The sequence below is a fragment of the Elgaria multicarinata genome, chromosome 6 (assembly GCF_023053635.1).
Source record: "Elgaria multicarinata webbii isolate HBS135686 ecotype San Diego chromosome 6, rElgMul1.1.pri, whole genome shotgun sequence".
In the NCBI taxonomy this organism is placed as follows: Eukaryota; Metazoa; Chordata; class Lepidosauria; order Squamata; family Anguidae; genus Elgaria; species Elgaria multicarinata.
The window spans coordinates 41,027,627-41,054,560 of NC_086176.1; the positions used below are offsets into that span (position 1 = coordinate 41,027,627).

General features: G+C 38.2%; 1 protein-coding gene across 3 annotated transcripts in view; it reads left to right on the plus strand.

The window, feature by feature from the left end:
- PTPRD (protein tyrosine phosphatase receptor type D) overlaps positions 1 to 26,934 on the plus strand; it is a 1,062,283-nt gene that overhangs the window by 897,769 nt on the left and 137,580 nt on the right. For 2 of the 3 annotated variants that reach the window (XM_063129268.1, XM_063129265.1), the window contains 6 exons: positions 2,886 to 3,191; positions 4,020 to 4,213; positions 6,372 to 6,398; positions 9,497 to 9,614; positions 14,084 to 14,671; positions 15,048 to 15,148. In XM_063129268.1, the coding sequence (XP_062985338.1) occupies positions 2,886 to 3,191; positions 4,020 to 4,213; positions 6,372 to 6,398; positions 9,497 to 9,614; positions 14,084 to 14,671; positions 15,048 to 15,148 (1,334 nt within the window). The remainder of the gene's footprint in view (positions 1 to 2,885; positions 3,192 to 4,019; positions 4,214 to 6,371; positions 6,399 to 9,496; positions 9,615 to 14,083; positions 14,672 to 15,047; positions 15,149 to 26,934) is intronic. The other variant, XM_063129267.1, reaches the window with a different exon arrangement.

Consider the following 26,934-nt stretch of genomic DNA (forward strand, 5'->3'; position numbering starts at 1 on the left):
CCTAGTTGACAGGCGAGTGAAAATCTATTACTTTTTAGTTACGGCTACATAGAGAGAATCTAACTAAAATGTGTAGGTAGATTCACTCCGAAGAACTATAAGCACAGGGTGACCTCCAACACTGCATGAGCAAACTTACTCCTTCCTCTCTGCCCACCCACCCACGCCAGAATAATTTGGGGGATGTACAGAGAGGTGCAGAGGAAAGGGAGATTCCATTCTGCCAGCAGTGGTTGTTCCACTGGCAGACAGATACCACTGAATACATCCCATAGCTTTTGCATTTTCCTAGAAGAGTGATATGATGCCTCCAGTAATGAGACAACATGATTTGGAACCCCCAAGAGCAACCAAAGGCGAACCTTTCATCCTTTGCTCTGAGTGCAAAAAGATTAAAAGAAAATGTGTTTTTTTTCCCTGTCTCATAGAAAGTGATAACAGGGAGTAAAAAGCTTACACCTATCTCTTTTCTAGGTTGGCACTACGGCTGCACTAAATGGACTAAGACCATTTCTTAGCCATGTCATGCACCTCAAAATTAGCTGTTTGTTTCAGCTACGATTTGGGGGTAAAGCAAGTGTGGTGAAATTGTCATGGGAGGAAGAGAATTTGAGTGGCCACTGTTGGTTTTTCCCAGAAAGCCCTTTTCTGAAGTGTTATGTTTTGGTTTTTTAATGTTGGGAAATTCAAAATGGCTGTTGCCATAAAAATGGCTGTCTCTTTTACAACTCATTGCGGGCTGCGTTATAATGCACTTAAATATCTACTTAAAATTCATACTTTTACAAGTATTCTTTCAGTAGCTGTTTTTATTCAATAGTGCAGTATTAAATATCCCTTCAAAGAAAGGGAAGCTTTGATTGAAGCAGGCTTGTAAAAAACAACAACCTAAAGTTGAGTGTGCCATTCTATACAACCTAATTGTTAAACTTGAATTGCTAGAAAAATGTTTCATATTTGGATTTATTTATTTATTTAAGAACCTCTTGGAGAGGGGAAAGCATATCCAAAAGTTTAAAAGGCACCCTCTGTCATTTTGGGGGTCGGAGGAAATTGGAAATTAATAGTGCAGTCTTACGCATATCTAACCAGAATTAAACCCATAGCCTATTTTTGATTGAATCACTGTTTTTACCCAGCACTAGTTAGCACCCAGAAAAGAGATACAAAAAGAACTTGAGAAAGTCAACATTGAGAGTTTTGAATTTTGTGTGTGTGAGTGTGTGTGTGTGAGAGAGAGAGAGAGAGAGAGATCAAGGTTTAAAATTTCCTCAAATATATAAAGTAGTCTAGTCAAGGCTGCAGATAGAGGCCACAGCTAGACCTAAGGTTTATCCTGGGATCATCCAAGGTTCGCCCCTGCCTGAGCACTGGATCCCCTGTGTGTCACCTAGATGAACAGGTTTGACCCCTGGACGATCCAGGGATAAACCTTAGGTCTAGCTATGGCCTAAGACTAAACACTTAACAGATTTGTAAACAGATTTGTGTAAACAGCAATGGACAGTCTTTTGGGTTACTTTTCAAAGAAATTTAACATTTCATATAAAGGATGGGTGGGCAACTTGTCCCCTCCCTCAATGTTTTGTCCTATAGCTCCTATTATTATTATATTACATTATTATTACATATATATCCTGCCTTTTTTCCTCCAAAATACCCAAGGCAGCATACATAATCCTGCTCCTCTCCATTTATCCTCACAACAACAACCCTGTGAGGTAGGTTGGGCTGAGAGTCTGTGACTGGCCCAAAGTCAGCCAGTGACCTTCCAAGGCTGAGTGGGGACTAGAACCCGGATCTGCCGACTCCCAATCCAACACTCTAGCCACTACACCACACTGGCTCTAAATATGCTGGCAGGGGCTAATGGGAGTTGTAGGCCAAAGAATCTAGGGGCCATAAGTTGCCCATCCTTGATATAAAGGATTATGTTTAAATGAAATGTAACATAACTTTTAGTTAGAAACCTTTACCTTTTGTGGGGAGGTAGGCAAACTTTTATTTTTATTAGCAGTTTGTGCATTGTATGGAGTGGGGGGTAGGTTTTTGTATGTATTATAAAATCGCTGGTAGACTTTAATTCTTTGCTAGCCAAGGTTTATCCAAGAGGAGCTAAAATATAAAAGAGAGACCGGACCTAGGGTAAGTACAAGTTACAGTCAGAATCAACAGCCCTGTCACTTTTGCATGGTAGGTAAATCTTTGACTGAACTAGCACAATCTCCTTATTGATTCTGCATGTTTTACATTATGTTGGCTACAACTGAAGTTTGGATAAATTAAGTTTTAATTGTAGTTGGCTTGGTCCAGGCAGACTCAGTTTGGGGGGAAAGTGTGTGAGAGAATTAGTGATACGTTTATGGATTTTAAAATTATTATTTTAGATCTATTGACATTAAAAATAGATCTGATTTTTATCAGTGATTAGAACAAAGTAATATTTTGTACAGTGCAAAGCAATATTTTGAATAGTGATGCAAGCAAGACTCGTCAGTTTGTGTCAGATATGCTAAATGTTGGTGCAAACATACAAGATAAGAGCACAGATGAATAGAGACATACGGTAGTTCTATCATGTTTGATGTTTTTATTTCAAGAAGAATTTTAAACACAGGTAGGTAACAATATATTGAGGCTCATTTTCATGTATTTCCCCTTACATCCCTTTTCGCTTTTTATTTAACTCATTTTCAGTTGGTTCACTTTAATAAGCCAAGGCTCATAAGATTGTCTAAAGTTTCTGCTTTTAAGTTTGTGATTTTTATTTTTCCTTGGTTTGCCCTTTTTTATTTATTTTTTCTTTCCTTTTGTTCATTTTTTTTCTTCTTCAACCACTTCTGTCCTTTCACTCAAATCCTCCTTTAACCCACTACTGAAATTAGAGCCATCCGCTCCTCCTCAAGACATTAGTTGCAACAGCCCCAGCTCCACTAGTATTTTGGTAAGTTGGCAGCCTCCTCCAGTGGAAAAACAGAATGGAATTATCACTTCCTACTCCATCAAGTATTCTGGAATTGATGGAGAAGATGAGAAGCCCCATGAAATTTTGGGAATTGCTCCGGACACTACACAGTATCTTTTGGAACAGTTGGAAAAATGGACTGAATATCGGATTTCTGTGACAGCCCACACTGATGTCGGACCTGGCCCAGAGAGTGAATCTGTATTGATTCGGACGGATGAAGATGGTATGTTTCTTCCAACACATCGGTTTGACACACTCTCTCTCTCAATCTGCTGTCTTTATATTCCTTTCCCCCGCTCATATTTTTACCCGAGAAAATATTTTAAACACAAAATGCCTATGTTTGCATATGTGTAATGTTTTTTTGGTTTTGCTTTGAAACCAAAGTATCTTCTTTTATGAAAAAAAATCACATTTTAAACTGCTACCTCTTATAAGCATGTAATTTTTTTCTTCTTTCTTTACAAAAAAAATATGGAAATATTTTGAGATTTTTACCCTCCTCTTTTTTTCTTCTTCTTAATTTTTAGCTCTTCCAATTTTCACTCACTCTTTATGAATACGCTAAAGCATGCATATCTGTTTTGGAAAACTGATGCTCCTCACTTTTAAAAATATTTTGGATGCTGAAAATCTTTCATATCTGGACACTGAAGATAACAGCCCATTTTCCATTAACTTTTTCCCCCCACTTTAAAAAATAACCAGAAAACAACAACATTTTAAGACTCTTTTTGTTTTTTATTATTTTGATTACTAAAATACTTCTTTGTACTTTAATGCTTTGAGTCTCAAAGCATCTTCCTTGGCTTTTGTACATTTTTACATGTTTTTTCTATTTCTCTAATACTCTTTTTTCTTCCATTTTTGCATCAGTCATGGTTTTTGATCTTTTCACTGAAATGTAGAGCAGTTTTGTTGAGTGTTTTCATTTGTATTCTTCAAGGAAGGCTTAGTGGGTCTGCCCTATAAAAAACGAAAGAAAGAAAAAGACACTGATTGGTTGGGACAAGTGCCTGTAATTCTTCTTTTATCCACTGATGTGTTCCAGTTCCTAGTGGTCCTCCTCGCAAAGTCGAGGTAGAGGCTGTCAACTCTACATCTGTTAAAGTGTCATGGCGTTCACCAGTGCCCAATAAGCAGCATGGTCAAATCCGAGGGTACCAGGTGCACTATGTGAAGATGGAAAATGGAGAGCCTCGGGGGCAACCCATGCTGAAGGACATCATGTTGGCTGATGCACAGGTAATTAACCCCATTCTATCTATTTAGGCAACCAAGGAAGCAATATATTGGTAGCATAAGTATGCCTTTTATTTTGGACAGCAAACTGGAATGTTTGCTTCCTGTTCAATAGTGTATTGCCAAAAGAGTCCTGAATGTTTTTGAACCAAAAAGTCAGAGTAACCCATACTAAGTGGTGCTTCAGGAGGAGGAAAACTCCATTTTTACTGACATGTGTCTTCATACTACTGAACAGAAAGAGAAGATTTGTATTGTTAGGGCCGATCACATTTGGGCCTAATCTACACCAAGCAGGCTATTGCACTATAAAAGCAGTATATAAAATGCAGGAGCCACGCTACTGCTTTATAGCGGTATTGAGGTGCACTGACAACTGTTGGGGCCCATTGACACATACCATGTACCGCTTTCATAGTGCAATATCCTGCTTGGTGTAGATTAAGCCTTAGGGTGGGACTTCCCTTGTCTTTCCACATTAGGTGATTGTTGTTATCGGAACAGACACTTCCAGTTATCTGGGAGGTCTTCATACAAAGGATTTCTAGATTGGGGCTATACTGTTGTGTATATGTGCATGATAAATTGATCAACTTACTATACATATTTTGTACATTCATAAAGTATAAATAAGACATGTATCAATAGGTTACCAATAGTTAATATTCCATGTATTGTTCAGCAGACATAACCTAGACTGTTTCTAGTAACTGTATCAATAGAACGTTTTATTTGGCCATTGTTGCATTAATTTGTTCCTATTTCTGTGGACATGATCCAACTAATGTTAAGCATTTTAAATACTATTAATTTCAAAGGGAAGGTTAAACATGCTCTTAAATCTTTTCATTGAATACAGTCATATCGGCTGGATCATGCACAGTATAGGCTAGTACTTGATATTTTAGGTTTACAACTTAGTGACATACTTTAAACTTATCAGTATGGTTTAAATTAATAAATGATCTAATAAAATGTAATGTCTGGCTTAAATATTATTAGGAATACTCCTAATGTAATATTGCTGTTAGTATGAAACTACTCTATTCTTTCTTATAAATTGTAACTGATGATAGAGAAGATTTGTTCAGATTAAAGAAGCTTTGAAAATATAAAATTTTAATGAGAGAGAGGGGGGATATATGTATTTATATATTATTTTATATATAAAGCTACACACACACACACAGACATATACTATATGAGTTCATTATGCTGGTATCATAATCCATGAAGCCCACAAATGTCTTACATTTAAGATTAATTCTGGATGAAAACATGGCTATTGTGTTATCACATAACCATCCGATCTTACAGCCTAAACAAAATTAAACAGTCCATTTGGAAAGAATTTATTGCAAAAATAGTATACTCAGAAAATAAAATTTGTATGGCTTATTCTGTGGAGATTTAACCCCCCCCCCATTTCACTGACGTGTGTATTGAATAACTACTATGTGGGCTAGCGCTTTTCCTTATTCGTATCAATGTTTTTAGCATAATTAGAATAAACTGTCACTACCTCTGGTTCTTGGTGAATCTGCAATTCTAAGAAAGAGAACCATCTTGCTGTGCCCCTTCCTCACCTTTTTGAACAGATTTTTTCCCCACCTGAAGAAAGCTGAAACCCTTTGTGTGGTGGTTGTAGTTCAGTTTCCATTTCTTAAACGACAGAAGGAGTGGAGAGAGTGCTGTTGGTCATAAGGTTTCATTACTGATATGAAGTTTCAAGCACATATAAATTGCCTCTATTAATCTAAACAGGTGCACCGAATTAATTTTGACAAGGTAAAATAGAAATGAAAATGAATATGGCTTAGTAGCATGTGATTAAACAAAATGTAGCCTTTCATTACATCTCAGCAGCTCGAATTAATGCAGTCATAAAACATTACTATGAAATAACAACACTCCCGACTGTGGTCTCTATACTTTCCTGGAAGGAGTGTAGTGTGTGTTTTATGTACCAATTTGACAACAAGTGACAAACTGGGGGAAAAATCTGAATCCTGTTTTAGAAACGGGGTTTCGAAATTCAGGCTGATTTTACTAGCTAGTTGTCACAAAATTTTTCTACGAAGGAAAAAGTTGCCTTAACTAGGCTACAAGTCTCTCCTCATCTTTTCTGTTTTTCTTCCCAACATTCTTTACTCTCAATCAGTGGGAATATGATGATACTACTGAACATGTGAGTAAAAACTGACTGGCCAAACAAAGAGTGTGGTGGCTTTTTCTGTTCTGCTTTAACCTTTATTTTGGGTTGTTTGCACATGTGCATGAATTAACACCTTATTTCATCACCTGTGGCCTTTTTTTCTGCCCTCTTATTCTTTTCTTTTCTTGTGATTTGGCACAATGCTGAATTTTTCTAAGTGTGTTGAATCTGCATACTAGTCCTTTCGGTGGCTGTCACTAATTTTATCTTGTAGTGCACTCATATAAACTTTTTGTAAAGGAGACAAACCATTTATCATTTCCATTGGCTTAATAACTCAGCACCCTTCAAGCATTCAGTATTTGCTGTAAAACAAATTGTTTCTTTTAGCTACTAACATAGTGCCCATTTCAATTAAACAAGACACCATATTAAATGTATATTTGTGAAAATATACAATGAATGCTAGTGGTGTTTAAACAGCTTTATTGCAGGCAAGACTATCACTTTCATCATTATCAGTCAATATATCATCATCACTATTTAAAGAGCTACTTCTTTATTTGTACTTTCCCCCCTGCCCATTCTGTCTTTTCCACTTGTAATTGAAATCCCAGGAATTGAGGGTGGATCATTTACATTCCAGTTCCCACCCTCCACCCAGTGAAACTGCCTGTCAGTCAGTCAACTCATGGTGAATATCCACATACATCATATTCTTGTGGATGCTGCAATATGTGTTCAAATCTCAGTCTGCCACATTTAATCTTTGAAAGACAAAATTTCTTTTCAAAATAATTTGACCATACAAATGTTTTGTGACTATACTTCCAAAGGATTTATTCCAAGTGCTTGATAGGACTGTTGACAGAAGACCTTGAATTGGATTTTCCAAATATATTATTGAATGCATTTTTCTCTTCCATTAGCACCACTTGTTATCTTACTGGATAGTTGTTCTCATAGTTGAGATTCTGCTCTCACACTAGCATTTTTCATATAACTTGAAGAACATATTTCTGAGCCCAGCCCTTACTGCCAGAGTTATGGCAGAGTTATGCTGACTCTCTGGGTCAGCATAATACCCACATATGGAGGATTCCCATAGGGCTCAGTAAAGCAGAGTTATACATGCTTTGCACACGTACGCCCTTGCTGTTGGGGGAAAGGAAGATCTTTACACACTTCCCATATCTACCCAGAAATCCCTCTCTTCTGATGCATGGTTTCCGAGCTTCTGAGCATAGATAAGTTCTACTGTCTTGTTGTCATTTTTTAAATAATGACAGTCGGATAGGAGATGTGGTCTCCAATTCCCCTGGCAGCCAATTGTGCTATCCATGCACAATTGTTTCCCTTTAAAGTGTCGTAAAAACCATTTAAAATAAAATAAATAAATGAAATATGCCTCAGCAGATGAGAAAGGGGTGAAAACAAAGCTGTATTGAGCCAAATGGAAGTTTTCTACATATGGGTGCTCTGAGTGCATTAAGCTGCTCGTTTGGTAACTGCCATGTTTTTAAAAAGGTGCAGTTGTCAATGTTGCCATCCCACCTCCCCCTGGCTCATGAAACTAGTGCAGATTTTGAAACTGAGACTGTTGTCTTATTTTGCAAATTCAAATTGGAGCATAGTATATAAATTATAAAATACATAAACTATAATGGAGAGACGTGATCCAGCCAAACTTAAGTTTTTTTGTGTATCAGTGGGAGTATGTTTGTATTAAGCACATACTTAATTCTTTATTGAAATAAGTGGGACTTAAGGGCTTAATTTGGTCTAGATCATGCTCTTGCTATCCACTCTGCAAATGAAATGTAATTAGTTCGCACTTCTTTTCACTTTATTTTCTCATTACTCTCATCAGTGACTATCAGTTTGATTTTTCTGATATATAACCAGTTTCAAACATGCTTTAATCTTTAGCCCCTTCTTGTTATTGTGTGTTTTTAGGCAATTCTTTATTCACTTAGTTGGGAGTAAGTTCCATTAAACTCAAAGGGGCTTACTTCTGAGTAGACATTTATAGGAATGAATGCCGTTTGAAGCTTCTCTTGTTTCTTGAAACCAAATTTTCAAATTATGTTTAATGGCTCTTTTAGATTTTAAATAACAGATTACTCAAACACTGAGAGTCACTTTATCAACACAGCTTTAATAAAAGTGTCTTCTTTATTTTTCATTATTAAATGGAAATTATTCTACAGCTAGGGTGACCATATGAAAAGGAGGACAGGGCTCCTGTATCTTTAACAGTTGCATAGAAAAGGGAATTTCAGCAGGTGTCATTTGCATATATGGAGAACCTGGCGAAATTCCCTCTTCATCACAACAGTTAAAGTGCAGGAGCTATACTAGAGTGAACAGATTTAAAAGAGGGCACCTGCTGCTTTAACTATTGTGATGAAAAGGAAATTTCACCAGGTTCTCCATATATACAAATGACACCTGCTGAAATTCCCTTTTCAATACAACTGTTAAAGATACAGGAGTCCTGTCCTTTTCATATGGTCACCCTACTAAAGCACAATCCTGTGCATGTTTAGAAGAGCCCTCCAGATATTTTAGACCTCAATTCTCATCAGCTTTAAGCATTGGGCATGCTAGATGGGCTTGATGGACGTTGTACTCCAAAACATCTGAAAGCACCAGTTTGGGGAAGGCTGCTTTAGCAGTTGTAACACAAGTGTTCTCCAGTGTAAAGCTAATGTTTTTATTGCTCTGTTAATAATGGCTAGTAAATATCTGGGTCAAACTACTTCTGATTTCCACCCACCACCCCATAACTGCACTCATTCTACAATATTAATAATTTTAAGGAAGTGCGTTCCCACCTCCCCTCCCCCATTAGTACAGTTTACTCAGCCTTTGGGCCTTATGCTTGATAAAACCACCCAGGGCATGCTGCTCAGAAAAGTTGCCATGCGTATTGCTTCAATGCAAAGCCTCCCCCACCAGGTTCCTCTTCTGGTACTCCCAAAAGCTTGCTATCACTGCAGGTAGCACGGAAGCCGTATGCACTGAATGCAATTGCGTCACAACATGATGAAACTTTTGTGATTTTGTAGTACATTTATTTTAACGCGTGTTCTGGTTCTTTTTCCCTTTTTTTCATGACTTCATTTTAGGAAATGACCATATCTGGACTACAACCTGAGACAACATACTCTCTCACTGTGACAGCCTATACAACCAAAGGGGATGGAGCACGGAGCAAGCCCAGACTAGTATCTACCACTGGTGCAGGTTAATATTTGGAGATCTTTTTCTTTATCATGAAACCTTTAAACCAACATTGTGTGCTTTGATCCTTTCTGAATTTAAGCTCATATTGCTTCTGTTGCCTCCCACCCCCCGGCCCTGCGTTGTACAGTAAAACCCCATGCCATGTCACAAGTTCAAGAAGACTTTGGCATGGAGGCTGCTGTTCAAGAAACACAAATCCCTCTTTTAGCTGCTAAGATAGTGCCCATTTCAATTAAATGAGACACCATATTAAATGTATATCCCTCTTGAGCCTATGGAACTTGTAGTATGGATCTTTGGATCCCAGCCTAAACGTAAGGGCAACAGAAGGATGCAATACCTCAGTTTAAAGTTGGTGAGAGGATGGGTTAACAGTTTTAGTTGACTCTGTTTCTCTGGGTTCTTAGTATTTCACATGTGTTAAATACTACAGAACCCAGAGAAGCAGAGTTGACTAAAATCATCAGCCTATCCTCTCAAAAACTTTAAATCTAGCGTTTGCATCCTTCTATGGATATTTCAGACTTGTCCGAATTACTTCAGCTCACATATCTCTAGCTTTGACCAGACACTAAATAAGGATTGAGAGTGTAGCTATTTGAATGAATGAATGAGGGTAGGGGGAGAGGGAGGGAAAGAACTGGGTGCTTGTTCAGGAGAACTGTCTGCAGATGTATTTGTTTTTAAATAGATTGTATCCATAGCCCCTGTATCAAAGCAGTGATCAATCATTCAACTTCCTTTGATTAATCCCCTTAGTAGGAAGCTTCCGATACTGGAAGCTTCTGCCTATCCAATGTCCTGCTGCTGGGAGGACAGGAGGAACGGTAGAGACAATTTTCACATTTTCACCCTCCTTTTAAATGTTTTTCCCCCCTTTGAGCCCATCTAGATAGGGTGCGCTGGTGGAGGTGGGCTGGGGCTAGAGAAGTCATTTGATTCCTTGCATTCTGGCCTCTTCCCTCCCCTCCCTGCCCACCAGAACGCCCCTTTCTCCTTCCCTTCAAGGCCACATCTGCAACCTCGGGAAGCAGGTGGCGCGCTTATTTCCATGGTGGCTGAGAGGGGGTGGGGGAAGAGGATTGAAACTCAGTCCCCCTCCCAGGGACCATAGGATTGCTCTCCCCTTTAATTAAAAGGCTTGTACCTCACTTTTTCAAAATGTGAGACACTACCCCCTTTATTTGTAATTAAAAACTGAATTGCTGCAGTCTTGCATAACACCCATTAATTTCAATGGCATTTGTGCAGGAGAAGTTCTGTCCTGGTTAGTTGTGATCTGTTGCTGGATCCTAGCCACTATAATTCACAGGATATTGGACCAAATACGTGTAATCTCTGATAACCCCTTTTTATGTTAGCAGTTTATTATTTCTGCCATAGAGAAAGTCTCTCTCTCTCTCTCTCTCTTTGAAAAAAAGACACAGTTGATCAAGGTGTTTTTTTTAATAGTCTTAAACATGAGGGCCACCACAAGAGTAAAAGCAATTTATGGCATAAATAATTTAGTGACAGCTTCCCGCAGCCTTTCCTCCTTGAAATCTGAAGGAGTTATTATTCTATTTATGTGGACTCTCCTGCTTTTGCTTATGCTCCATTGGTTTCGATGATAGTTATAATACAATGAAAAATATGGCCTGAAATACACATCTATTGTCTTTTCTCAGCTCTGTAGCCGACTCCTTTTATGCAGCAGCAGGGAAAAGTCAGAACTAATCAGGGAGATATACTTCAGACATTGGAAAGGAAAGAGGAAACTTATAAAATGCACAGGATTCTATTTGCACAAGAATAAGGCATTAGCAGTGGGAAACAGGTGGGAAATAGCTATAAGACATATAATTCATGTATTGTTGGCAGGCTCATGGGAGTTCCCAGAATTTTCAGAAAGCAATCATTCCCTCTTATTTCCTATTCAAGTCTTCCCATGTTTGCAGAACTGTAACCAAAATGGCATCAGCCATGTACAATAGAGAGGTATCAGCCGACTTGGGGTAATCCCAAGATTTGCAGGTACTCCCAAAATCTTTAGGGAAATAAACTAAGAGAGAGACCCCATCCCTGTAAACCATAAGGACTCAGTGTCACAGAATGTTGACTGACTGAGGGGAAAAATGACAACCAGTGTATGGGAGTCGTGGAGGGGGCTGATGGAATAGAATAGAGTGGCTGAAAAGGGCAGAGGGGGGAAAAGACACATAGATATAAAAATGTAGACACAATGGTGCCATTGTTCAAACTATTTTAATAAGTTGCCGGGGAGGGTCATGACAGCTACCATAGAAATAAATGTAGCAAATAATTTACTGTAGCTGACATTGCACAAATTTTCCCACCCCAAACCATCAAAATGCCAAAATTAAGAAAGAAACCCCAAATGGAGACACACATACCCAAACAGTCCGATGATGAATGAGCCTGCTTAAAAGGCACAGAATACTTACCATCTTGGAGGAGGAAGGAAAACCAGAGGGGATGGAGTGAAGTTGCTGGGACCCTGAACAGAAGCACTCCAGTACTTTAGTGGAGAGCCACACTTTCCTTGGCACCAGCTATGATCCATGCTTCACCTCATGTGTAAAAATAATAAAAACTTTAAAACTTCTTTTCAAACCAGGAAGTTGGCACGCTGCAAAGTGAAGCAGCAGCCTCCAACTTCATCCTTGTTTCCAAGAATGCCTCTCCTCCCCACATAGACCCAAAAGGGATTCTTTGAAAAATAACAACGGCAGGTGGCTGCAGCCCAGTGCTTTATGTTGAAATAAGTCCAGGAACCCAGAGAACCATACGCTAGGAGTGGCAGGGGGAGTCCTAGGGACTAGAGAGAGTGGCAGGGAGCATTTTGCCTATGCTATGGGAGAGTTGCTTGTGTGTTTCCCACTGTCATGTATGTGCATTAACTGTTTGGATGGGTGTGGTATGTGTTTTGTGTAAGCTGCTGGGGTTAGGTGGTTTTTGCTTTGCCTGTTTTGTGTGTGTTTATTTTGCCTTGAGATTTTTCTTGTGTGTTTTTTTTTGGGGGGGGTTGTGGTTGTGTGGTATGGCTGCGTGTTTTGCCTGTGCTTTGTGGGTTCAAATATGGAATTTGGCATTCAGATCCCACTTGGCCAAGAACATGATTATACTAGCCCTTTTGGTAGTACAGTTTGTCTTCTTTGAAATGAGTGTTGGAGGAGAAAACTGTGGGTTCAAAAGATTGATTTTGTGTTTTGGAACTCTTGCCCCACCACTGCCTTCTACTTAGGTTCTTGGGCATTATTATTTTTCAGCCTCACTAGTTTGCCTTCCGGAAAATATGTGTTTGTGATATGGTAGGCCTTTTATGAATGGGCAAGCTGCATTCATGGTAGCCATTTTGTACTCTCAAAATTTGAAATGTGCCCACTGGTCCAAAAGACCTCGATACACACACACACACACACACACACACACACACACACGCACACACACAGAGTGAGAGAGAGAGAGAGATGTAATCAACTGGTAACCTATTCAGCACTAGTATACAGTAATGCTAGTGCCAAATATATATATATATATATATATATATATATATATATATATATATATATGGTACTCTCTATACACACCTACACCCATATACTGGCTCTTGATTCATATAAGCTTCAACAGTCCAATTTGACATCACAATCTCAGCCCAATACATTATAATTTATCAGATCGAGAACAAGCTGCATGTCCACCTGTTTCCTTCTTGTTCCTCCCCTCCCTCCCCCTCCCCTCCCCTTCTCATCTCAGCCATCAACCTTTGGTGAAGATATCTTGGTTTCTAAAACAACTGTCTCCCATCATGCCCAACCCAGGAAACTGTGGTTTAAGAGCTCCTTCCAAACTAGGACATCAAACCTGGTCCAATAAACCATGGTTTATTAGACTGGAAATGTGACATCTGAAATTAACCATTTTGAAACTTTGCCATGCAAACATAGGAAGCTTCCTTATTCTGAGTCTGGCCTTTGGGTCATCTAGTTCAGAACTGTCTACACTGACTAGCAACAGCGCATTGAGGCAGGAGTCTTTTCCAGCCCTATCTAGAGGTGTGGGGATTAAATCTGGGGTCATTTTTAAGTAAAGCATGTATTCTACCACTGAACTCTGACTGTATCCAACATGTGAATCCATTATCAGGAATGTTTGTTAGATTGCACTTTAAAATATATATCTACATATGTAGCAATTGTAGTATCAGACGTATAGGTTGCTTGGCTTCATGCCAACAGGATCTCTGCTCATCCGTTTTTCTCTGTAGTTGGACACTAGAGAAAGGAGGCATGGAATATAGAGAGCTATTGCCCAAGTCTGTTGTACTGCCTAAATGAATACTTCACGAATAGGGGTGAAAGTTTGTGTCTGTCACATAAGAAACTCTTAAAGAAACATAAATTTCATGCAATGTTAGAAAAGGTTAATGCAGCTGCATTCCATGCTAAAATAATATTGTATTGCAGTTCCAGGAAAACCTCGGCTTGTAATTAGCCACACACAAATGAGTACAGCTCTAATTCAGTGGCACCCACCTGTCGACACATATGGCCCTCTGCAAGGGTACCGCCTGAGGTTTGGCCGCAAAGACATGGATGCATTTACGACAAGGGATTTTACCGATAAAGACGACCACTTCACAGCTACAGATATTCACAAAGGGACTTCTTATATCTTCAGGCTTTCAGCTAGAAATAAAGTAGGCTTTGGGGAGGAGATGGTAAAAGAAATTTCAATTCCGGAAGATCTACCAAGTGGATTCCCTCAAAACCTACATTCGGAAAGTGCCACCTCAGCTTCAGTTCAGCTAACTTGGCAACCACCCATCTTATCGGAGAGAAATGGTATTATCACCAAATATACCCTGCAGTACAGGGATATCAATGTGGCACATCACCAAACAGAAGTCCCTGTTGTTCCTGCTGATACGATTATGACACTTTCGGGCTTAAAACCAGATACCACATATGATGTAAAAATACGTGCACACACAAGCAAAGGGCCCGGTCCATATAGTCCCAGTGTCCAGTTCAGGACACTACCTGTGGATCAAGGTAGGATTTGTCTACTTGTGGCTTGTCTTTTAAAGGAATCTTGGTCTTTGGATATCGCTATTTTTGAAGCTGTAATTAAAATTGACCAAACCATCGTATAAATAGTTTCAACTAACACCAGAGGTAAAGTATGGAAATCTTCATGTGTTTTGGATTCATTAGAATTCAGTTATCCCATATCAGGCAAGTCTGGCTCTCATCTACATAAAAATCGCAGGTAAGAAAAATATAACATTTGGAGTTCTCATTTGTAAGAATGGCATGGCATATGGTTTCAAAAAGCAGGTAGGGGAATTGTTGGATGTGTTTATGGTGGACATGGGAAGGGATCCAAAGGACAAGATGTACGTTAAATACATTGCTTTTGCTTTTCCAGCAGTGTTTGCAAAAAATTTTCATGTCAAAGCAGTGATGAAGACATCAGTATTACTCTCTTGGGAGATACCAGAGAATTACAACTCCGCCCTGCCTTTCAAAGTAAGTTGTTTTGTAATTTGAAAGACTTGAAGGTAAAAATCCTGAGGAAGGACTGTTCTGATTAAGTAGTTTACTGATCAGTTGTTGTTGTTGTTTTAAAAAAAAACTTACTGTGCTTTTAAAGCATACTTAGAAATACTAAAATCTTGCTGTCTTCTGGCAATGTGAGCTTTCCACCTTAATATTAGCATGATGGCAGCCTTCCAGACTTTTGACTGATATTAGATATTACAGATGATGTCAACCCTTTCTTCCTTTACAGTTCAGTGCCACTTATATTAAACTAAACAGAAGGGGGAGGAATAAAATTTCCCTTCTCTGTTTCTGCTTTTTAGATTTTTTTTAATTTTTATATTTTTAAAAAATTGTGAATATCAAATAAACAGAACAGAAAATACATTGTGAAAATGAAAAAACACCATACATTACGTATATAAGATTATTGTCATTTCCTATCATATCTACTGTTCATTAAAAAAAAAAGGGAGAGAGTTATACAAACGTTTTAAGAAAATCAGACCAGATATCCATTTATTTATCCACTTGCAAGTTGCGTCTAAAAAACACCTGTTCAAAAGTTGATAATGTTATTAGGTCCTTGATCCATTGCATTATGGGAGGTGTGAATTTGTCTTTCCAATATGATAGTATACAGTAAGTCTTTTAGCTGTCATAAGGGCTCTGAAGATCCATCTGCGTTAATTTCCAAGAAGCTAGTAGGTAATTTAGGAGGACTGTTATTTTAAATAACAGACTGTTTCATTTATAATTGTAGTTTCCCTGAAATAAAGCATAGCTTAAAACTTATATCTGGTGTATTTCAATTTTAAATTATTTTCCCAGGTTTTATGTTTTGTTGCTCTCCTTCAAGAAACTAAGGGAGGAGGAGCTATACATTTATTTTCAGCATTTCTGATCTTTAGAATCACAGTGGATTTATATGTTGTTGAAAGGAGTTTCCCCAGAAAGCTCTGCAGGCCACACCAATACTTTGAGCAGAAACATAAGCATCAGTAGAAGCCAATTTGGGGTGGTCTGGGGGCATGTCAGGCACATCAGGGGTGGCCATGGGTCCACTGGATCCAAAGCCCCCCCACTTCCTCAACACAACCCTAGTTCAGGCCCATTAACTATGCCAGTCTGAAACTGGGGTAGGTATTTTTTTTCTCCCATTGTAATAGGGTGACCATATGAAAAGGAGGACAGGGCTCCAGTATCTTTAACAGTTGTACTGAAAAGGAAATTTCAGCAGGTGTCATTTGTATATATGAAGAACCTGGGGAAATTTCCTCTTCCTCAGAACAGTTAAAGCTGCAGGTGCCCTGCCCTCTTTTAAATCTGGTCACTCTAGTATAGCTCCTGCAGCTTTAACTGCGGTGATGAAGAGGGAATTTCACCAGGTTTTCCATATATACAAATGACACCTGCTGAAATTCCCTTTTCTGTGCAACTGTTAAAGATACAGGAGCCCTGACCTCCTTTTCATAGGGTCACCCTACATTGTAACCAAAGTGGGGGTGGGGACAGCACAACCAGCAAAGCTTTGCAAGTAGCAGGTCATTCACCTACTTGTCAGTTTCTCACAGGCAGCTGGTTGGCCACTGTGTGAACAGAATGTTGCACTAGATGAACGTTTGGGCCTAATCTTCACCAAGCAGGATGTAGCACTATGAAAGCGGTAAATGGTATATGTCAATGGGCCGCAACAGTTGTCAGTGCATTTCAATGCCACTATAAAGCAGTAGTGTGGCTCCTGCCTTTTATATACCGCTTTCATAGTTCAATATCCTGCTTGGTGTAGATTTTTATATATATATATATATATATATATATATATATATATATATATAATTTTTCCCCCTACAATACTTAAACATACACATTTACATTATCACAAAAAGAAATAAAAAAACATAACATACTACATAATATTGAAATGTTGAATACATAATATCTTAACGTAATCAAAATTAACATACAAGTGCACCCCCCACCTCGGGATCTCATTCCTGATTCCAAAATCTCATACTTTCTTCTGCTGGTGGTTTCCCACTTCCCTTAGAAAACACAAATATTAGGAACTGTTTCCAAATTCCTTCAAAATCATTTGATTTAGCTAAACCTCTTCTCCATTTAATATTACATGTCAATTTATCATTAATAGCTATGTCCCATACTTCTTCAATAGAATATTCCCCTTGAATCTTCCAGTTCCTAGCTACAATCAATCTTGCTGCAGTCAGCAAATTCATTATCAATTCCTTGATTTCCTTTTTACATTTTAAATCTTCAAATAGTGACAGTAATGCAACTTTTGGTGTTCGTTTTATCTTCATTTCCCACAATTTCTTCAATCTCCAAAAATACCATCTTCCAAAATTTTTGAACATAGTTGCATTCCCACCACATATGTAAATACGTTCCTTTACCCCCACATCCTCTCCAACAGTTTGCTGATTGCTGATTATTTATCTTATTCAATCTAACCGGAGTTAGGTACCACCTCCATATAATTTTAAAATAATTCTCTTTTATTCTTACTGACATATTTCTCAACGCTCTTTGTTTCCATAGTCCCTCCCAGCCCTGTTGTCCTATTTGTACATTCAAATCTGTCTCCCAAACCGTTTTGCCCGAATTATCCATCAACCCTTTCTCCACCAGTATTCTATATATTTCACTCATCAACCCTTTTAACACTGTTCTTTTCTCCCTATCATTTTCTTTCTTAACTATTAATTCCTCAAACTTCGTCAATTCTCTACAATCTCTGTTATCTCTTACCCACTTTTTAGTCCACTGTTCTAATTGCCAATAATTTAACCAAGTTAATTTTTTATCTTTAAGGATCTCTTCCATATCCTCTCTTGTATTCGTTCCTCTTAACCATTCCCTTAATTTCATTTTATTTTTTTCTATTAAAACTTTACTTAATCTACTCCTTAATTCCTCCGGGAAATTCTTTAACATTATTACCGGTGACAAAGGGGAGCTGCTCGGAAGCAGCTCCCCTTTATATTTACTCCAAATTTCCCAGTGAGACCTCAAAAGCGAGTTATCTATACTTTCTACCCATTTTTTTCCCTTCCCTAAAAAATACATTTTCCAGATTAATCTCTATATTACTTGTAGTTTTATCCTCCATCCAATCTAATTCTCCTATTCCTGTAATTGCCTCCACAATATGTCTTAATCTGTTAGCTACATAATATAGTTTAATATTTGGGAGACCCAATCCTCCCTTTTTTTGACTTAAATACCATTTACTTTTATTTACCCTCACTTTCTTATCACCATTACAATAATTATATATAATACTTTGCCAACTTTTTATCTCTAATTCTGAAATTTTTATTGGTAGCATCCTAAACACAAAATTAATCTTTGCTAAAATCTTCATTTTTATTAATGCTATTCTTCCAAACCAGGATAAATTTAAAATTTTATATTTTTCCAATTTTGCTAAAATTTCTTTTTTTAACACATTTAAATTCTCTTTCTCTAAACTCTCTAACTTCTGCGTAATTTTTATTCCCAAATATTTAATCTGATTCTTAACTCTCATTTCTCTTCCCTTTTCCTCCCAATCCTTCTCTTCCTTTTTAGTATAATTAAACAGCATCATTTCTGATTTGGACCAGTTTATTCTTAACCCAGTAATATCCTCAAATTCTCTCAATTGCGGTTTAATTCTCCCCATCTTTTCTATTGGATTCTTAATAGTTAGCAGCGTGTCATCTGCAAACATATTCAATTTAATTTTTTTCATTCTACCTATTCCTTCAATCTCCTCATCTTCTCGTATTGCATTCGCCAATAATTCCATTACCATTACAAACAGGACTGGCGAGAGTGGACATCCTTGCCTTGTCCCTCTGGCTAGTCGTATCTTATCCGTCACACCATCATTCACTACCACTACAGCTGTATTTTGAGAGTACAACTATTCTATTATAGCTTTAAAATTATTTCCAAATCCCATTTTATTTAACACCATCTTTAAAGCTTGCCAGCTCAAACAGTCAAAAGCCTTAAAAATATCCAATGCCAAAATTCCAGCTTTAACCTTAGACTTATTTCTCACCTGTATTACATTTAAAACTCTTCCCACTAAATTGTGCATTTGTCTGCCTGCTACAAATCCACATTGATCCTCCCCTATGTATTCATCTATAAATTTGTTCAACCGCCTTGCTAAAATAGTTGAAATTTTTTTAGCATCTTGGTTTATTAATGAAATAGGTCTATATGAATCAGGGACAATCAAATCTTTGTCTGATTTTGGTATTAAAATTATTAATGAATGTTCCCATGATTCTGGTGTTCTTTCTCCTTCCAATATGGAGTTGTACAGCTTCAATAATTTCGGTACTAAAAAAGTCTTAAAAACCTTATAATATTCTGAGCCTAAACCATCTACCCCTGGTGATTTACCCACTTTCAAATTCTCAATTACTTCTTCTACGTCTCTTTGCGTTATTACCTTCTCCATTAACTCTTTATGTTCTATTTTTATTCCCTTCTTTATATAATTTTCTATATAAGCTTCCAACTTCTGTTTTTGAGTGTCCTTACCCTTATACAATTCTTGATAAAATTCTTGGAAATTTTTTATTTTACCCTTCATTATATGACAATAATTCCCTTGTTTATCCTTCAATATTCCTATCCCATTCCTGGCTTTTTCCTTTTGTGTGAGTCTGGCAAGCAATCTAGAGTTTCTATCGCTGTTTTCAAAATACTCCCTTTTCATATATATTAATTTTTTCTGAACTTCCTCTAAATTTAAATTTTCTAATTGCTTTTTCTTTGCTTGTATTTCTATTAATTTATATTTATTTTTAAATTGCCAATAATCTTTCTCCAATTTCTTAATCTCTTCCTCCAATCCTGCTCTGCTATTTGTTGCCTCCTTAAATTGCACATTTCTCTAATACATATCCCTCTTGTTACTGCCTTCATGGTATCCCAAACTACTGCCCTTGACGTTCCTCCCTTCTCATTAATTTCCCAAGTCTCTGTCAGTTCTCTTTGCATTTTTTCTACCACTTTATTGTACTTCAAAAGTTTTGTGTTTAATTTCCACCTAAACGCTTCTTTATAATTCTTTCTGACTGTGAACTCTAAACTTAGCAATGCATGGTCTGTTACCTTTATTACCCCCATTTCCATTTTACATACCTTACTTGCAAACTCTTTTGAAACCAATATATAATCTATTCTAGAGTATGTATGATGAACTGAGGAGTAATAAGACAAGCCCGGATTCGACCCATTCAGTAAACGCCAGCAATCTACATAATCTTTTTCTTTTACTAGTTTATTCAGTATAGTAATATTATTTCTCTTTTCCGCATTAGTGGGGTTTGACCTATCCACTCTATTATCCATTACCATATTAAAATCCCCAGCTAAAATAAGATGCCCCTCCCTAAACTCCTCTATTTCTTTAAATAATTCCATAAAAAACTCTCTATGTCTCTCATTGGGGGCATAAACATTAACTAATGTATATGATTCATTTTCAATTTGTCCCTTTATCATAAGATATCTACCATTATCATCCTTTTTTATAGTTTTTAATATAAATCCACTTTTTTTAAAATCAAAATTGCCACTCCATTTTTTTTTTGATGTCCCCAATGACTTTTCATAATAGACTGACCACTTTGTCCGTATTTTGTTTACGCCATCAAATTTTTGGTGTTTCTTGCATCATAATAATATCAGATCTTTCTTTATTTAACATTTGTTCTATTCTCCTCCTTTTCACGACTGCCCCCAGACCTTTAACATTAAGCGTTGATACTTTAATTTTTTTATCCATATTTACTCTTTTGATTCTTCTTCCGATCCCGTGTGCTCTGCATCTCATAAACATAAACAACAAAAAACACAAACCCTAAACCCCTCTTCAACTCCCTCCCTCCCACCCTATTAAACCCCCCCAATCTCCCATCCCCCCCACCTCCTTCCCCCCCATATCCCCATAAGTCTACCACTCCGGCCATTAACTACCTTAAGGGAGGGGAGGAGGTGGAGCTCCGCCTGAGCGGCAAGATCTCTATACTTAACAGCTTTTATGTATTATTATCTCATAACCATTCAACATTTTACCCCATCCCAGACGCCCCCGCTTCAGCTCCGTTTCCAGCTTCAGCTCCAAGACTTGCTTCCTTAGATAAACCCAGACTCTTCAGCAACTCCTTGCCTTGATCCAAAGAGGTTACTCTGTACTGACTCCCACCATATGAAAACTTTAAGAAAACAGGGTAACCCCAAGCATATTTTATTGCGCTTCTTGTTAACGTTTCAGTTATTTGCTTAACGCTGCGTCTCCATTGGAGTGTTTGCTGACAAAGATCGTTGAATACTTGCACTGCTTTGCCTTTATATTTTATCATAGCCATGGACCTCAATTTCTTCATCACGTGCTCCTTTTTATAATAACTGCCAAATTTCACAAGAATGTCCTTGGTTCCTCTGTAATTTTCTCCTCCCACTCTGTGGATCCTTTCCAGGTCACAGTCTTTTATATCCAGATCAGGCATCATATCATTGAACCATTTCAGTATTATTTTTCTCAAATCCTCTGCTGGTTCTTCAACAAAGTGTTTAATTCGTACGTTGGAACGTCGGTCCTGATCTTGCAATTGGATCAGCTTTAATTCTTGTTCTTGGAACTTCACCTCACAGCCTTTTTCAAAGACATCCTGCCTTTTCTCCACTAATTTTACTTCAGTGTCTAGCATCTTTATAGCTCTATCATTCTGAGCGATCTTGTCTGCGAGCACCCCCATCCTCTTATCTGCCTTCTTAGCATTTTCATCCATCTTCTTACTCAGTGTTGCTGTACTGTCCAAAATCAGCCTCTTCAGATCTTCCATTGTAGTCGAAGTTGGCACCGTGCCAGGTTTCTCCGCCATCTTGACAGAACTGTCGCTCTCGCTTCCACTCCCACTACTTTGTGTAAGTTCTTCTGTAGACAGTTTCTCAAGACGGGCCAAATTATGATTAGAGGGGCGTTTTGTAGCCTTCCCAGGGTTTTTTTTTTCTTCTAACATTTGGCATGGATCTATTTTTGACTCTCACTTAATGTCCCGTATACAATCCGCACCATCTCTTTTTCTACGCAGATAAACACTTCCTCCTTCGATGCTTTTTAAAGGGTGAATTTACTGCCAATTAGACATTCTTCTCAGATAAGGAGTGTAATTCACCGTCTTTATCAGACTGGGAGACGTAAGAGCTCTGACATTCACAAAGCCAGTTTAATTTTCATCGCTCCCCCCTCCGTTCCATCTGACTAATTTACAGCCAGAGACACCGGGCTGCTTTTCTCCCTCCTTATACTGATTCTGCTTCCAAAAACAAGATTTTCACCCTCACTTAAAAGTCATAGTCCTTTCCCTTCATTTTCATTGACGACCCATGCCTTTTTGAATGAGATAATTAAGTTCTCAGATCCCTCCCGTACGGGAGCCTCAAGGAGAAATCTTACCCATCATGGCATCCAGCTCCGCCACCCCCTGGTGTAGATTAGGCCTTGGTCTGAACCAACCCATACACTACCGTTATATGCTATGCAGTGCAATCCTAAGATTCTTTACTCAGAAATATATCCAACTGAATTCAGTAGGACTTACTTCCTGGTGAGTGTGCATATGATTTCAGTGAGAATCTCCATAACACCTTTCCTTTAAAAAAACATGTGCTTTGTTCCCAGTATTTTCCAATTAAGATACAAGCAGAGAATGAGAAATTCCAAAATTATGTCCAATTATTTTACTTCTCTGAATTTTCCAAAAGTCCTAAAAGGGGTGTCATTAAATCAAGTCGATATCTAATATGTATTTCATGCTTGTTACAATATTTCCCATAATATTTCTATATATTCACATTTATAGTATTTAATGCATTTCTTAGCTGCAATCTTTCCAATTAGATATCCTTAAAGACAGGTGCTGATTGATTCAATCTCAAATATCTAGAATTGGTTCTCTCATACATCCTTTTAATCTTAACTGGAGTGTAATACCTCAGATATACTATGCTACTAAAATTATCTTTTGAACTGAAGTCTAAAAAATAACTGCATCCCTTATTATATATAATCATTGATCATTTGAAGATTTCGTTCACGGGCGTGGCGGGTAGGTGAGGGAACCCAACCTCTGTGATCGTGTATAAATCTGTTATCCAAACGTTTATGTACTATGAATCACCCCCACAAACTCAGGCAGGACAACAGAAGGTGCCACTTGTCCCAGGTCCCCCTATTTATCTACAAATGATAACTATATTGTGCACAAGAATTCATATTAATAATAATTACATTAAACTCAAAAAGGCCCCCAAAAAGAAAGGTTCCTTGTATAGCCATGTAACACAGCCTTCCCCAACCTGGTGCTCTCCAGATACTTTAAACTTCATCTCTTTTCAGCAATGCTCAGGAATACTAGGAGTTGTAGTCCAAAACATGTGGAGGGCATCATATTGGTTTCCTCTGCCAAGAAATGTTTATCCTGACTAGTGACATCAGGCCACTCAAGAGCTGCAGCTACCATTCTGCCTTGCTTCCTGCCTGTTCCTCTTCCCCTCCCAAACTGAAAGGCTGAGCTTGCCTTCCAGAATGTCACAAAGAAGGGGAGGCAATCCTCTTTCTTCAGACAGGTTTCTTCGGAGTGGTACAGCCTCTTCCTTTTGTCAGGTGCTTTATAGGACAACAAGGGGATTTAGCCAGCTGTAAAGCCCTTCCTGGATTCCTTTGGCTGGCTGGTAAGGTGCATTTCCCCCTTTTCTTGCATTCCTCCCCTGTACTAATGGGCCCCATCCACACCCAGCTTGAACCCAGCTTATCCTGATTAGTATTGCTAGATATAAGAGAATTCTTCAACAAATACAAAGGCAGTACATGAGCAAACAAAGCAAGAGAGCTTTTGCGTTCTATATTTTATTATTACATTTATAGCCCACCTTTTTTTCCATTACAAGGAACTCAAGGTGGCTTACATGGTCCTCCCCATCTCTATTTTATCCATTTTATCCTCACAACAATCCTGTGAGGAAGGTTAGGCTGAGAGTAAGTGATTAGCCCAAAGTCTTTGAGAGCTTTATAGCTGAGTGGGGACAAATGTGTGAGAATTCAGGGTTGTTCAGTACCCACATTAACTTGGCCATCAGGGTAGCCCTTCCTAGTGTGGCAAGGAACCTCTAAGGGAATGTGTAGGTGAGGAAATGTGCTGCAGTGTGGGACTTCTATTTGTCTTGGTGCTCTTGTTGCCACTAACATAGGCAAAGGAGAGCTCTGGTCATTTGTCCATTCACGGGTCCCATAGCAACACTTAAAGCAGCGGCGTGTGAAGGATGAGACTCCCTCTGCTTTCTCTTCCTTCTCAATTTTATCTCCATAAATTGCAGTCAGTGCTGCGCAGGGGAGTGGGAAAGCTTGTGAAGTCTTGTACGCTTTGCACAATACCACAACAAAGGGAAAGGAAACGGAGACAGTGGAAATCATTGCCCCTTAAAATTACATTATTTGTGCAGGGCAGGTAATATGCCTGAGATCACTGTTGTCTGAAATAAAGAGGAGGGGTGTAAGAGGAGAATATGATTGGGCTTCCTCTCTCCACCCCCACCCCATGCAATACAATGCTTTGGAACAAAAACATAGTTTTGACACTCTGAGGTGAGGATTCCAATTTGATAACCTAGCAATGCTGCTCCAGTCTCCGCTAGCCACCACATCCATCCTTTCCCTTTCTGCTATGTGTTTAGACCACCCACTTTCATTCTCTGTGCTCAGCCCCCTCCCCATTTTCCTCCCCTCTTCTACATATCCTACACCAGCAGCTGTTAGGAAAGCTGTTCCTTTAAGGAGGAAAGTTTGTTACAACACAGCCAGTAGACCTTGAAGGGAGCCAGTTTAGTTTACAACAGGCCATTAATGTGTGTTGATAATAAAAACAGTTTAATTTGAAGACTGCCTCCAGTTTAAGCAGAGTTTAGCAGAACATAACATAACCATGAGTGTTGTGCCAGAGACATTTGACTCAAATAAAAACTGCTGTGAAGAATCAGAGAACCTGTAGCAAATAAAGCCTTGAAGAGCCTCCAAAGGACTGAAGCGCTCAGGTAATAATAAAGAATGTTAGAAAAGACTCAAACATAGTTATAGTGTATGCATGTAGACACCAGGCTGTGATGAGAAAGAAGATAAACAGAAAACAACTATATTCCTGAATGTTGCTGGACCAGAAACAGAGGCATGTAGCTCACTGGGCTAAGCCTGCCTAAAAGGGGAACTTGTGGCACAGTTGAACAGAAGTTTTGAAAAAGGATGTATTCCAAAGAAAGGTGAAATATCTGACACAGCTGCATTCCAGGACTGAGACTGAAACTGCGTTATCTGAAGAAAAATTTAATGGAATTGAAGGCAACCTTGAGCTGCAACTATGGACGGTGAATAGACTCCATCCTAAGACATTAGATTGTGATTGAGACTAGAGGTATAAAGTTGAAAAAAGAAGAGTGCACTGTTTGAAGAAACTGGATGGATGATGAATCCACCACCACCCCACACCTGCCATGCTCAGTTTGGAATTGATTCAGCCAACCTGAATTGGTTCAGCTAGCCAAGCTATTTTCCTAAAAAGTCATAAAATAGTTTAGGTATTTCCAATTATGTTATTTGCTGAATTCCCACATATATTATTTCTTTATTTATTACATTTTTATACCGCCCAATAGCCGAAGTGCTCTGAGCGGTTCACAAAAATTAAAACCACAAAAAAAATCCAACAGGTTAAAAACACATATTATTGGGAAAGTGACAGTGTGGGAATCCCTACCCTCATGCAAATAATGGAGGGAGGAATTTACCTGCCTGCCACCTCTATCTCTGCTATTTCTACAGCTACCACCAGGTAAAGGGAGAGGGGAAGGAAAGGTTAAGTGGATGGGAGAGGTAAAGGAATGAGTCAGTTGAGAGTGAGAATGAAGGAGGATTTTATGGGGATCAAAATGCTTAACTCAGATTGGAGGAGAGCATTAAGAATCACTGGCATTCATATTTCAAGCCAAGGAATTACAAACTCTAGTAACATCACTACTTAAAACAAATGTTAAAGGAGGAAATGGAGTGTTGAGTCATTGGAAATAATAAAATAGAGGATGCTATGCATTAGTAATAGAAAGGAAAGATGGAACTCTGCAATTGTTTTTTATATTCAAGAAGGTAAAGAACTATATTTTAAAAGGAATATTTTTTCCTACCAACTAGGGAACAAATACGTTGCTGCTAAATATTTTCCAGTACTTGATGTATTGACTGAATTTTCAGAAATTACACCAAATGAACAAAGTTATTTCTTGTGGGTAGTTCAGGAGATACTGCTTTTCCAGGCTTCCTTTTACATTAAAATCAGCATCCAAGGTCTTTCATAAGAAAGTACAGCACTTATTTTAAAGTACCAAGTATATATTGATATTCTCATTTGGGGCAAAATGACCAATGGCTACAAAGGGCTCTGGAATGTCTAAAACCAAATAAGCAAATGCTGGAAGTTATATATTTGGATTAAGAATAAAAATGATGAATCAATGTCAACAATGTACAGGCTATCCCAAATATGTCAACATCAAAAGACAAGGACGGACGATAAAGATTTTTAGGAATGATTAATGTTTTGGTGAAATTTATATTAAACTTGGCAGAGGGCAAACTTTGAGGTACCTTCCAACTCTGTAACTTCGTTCAGATGACACAATAGCTCATTGTGGGTTAA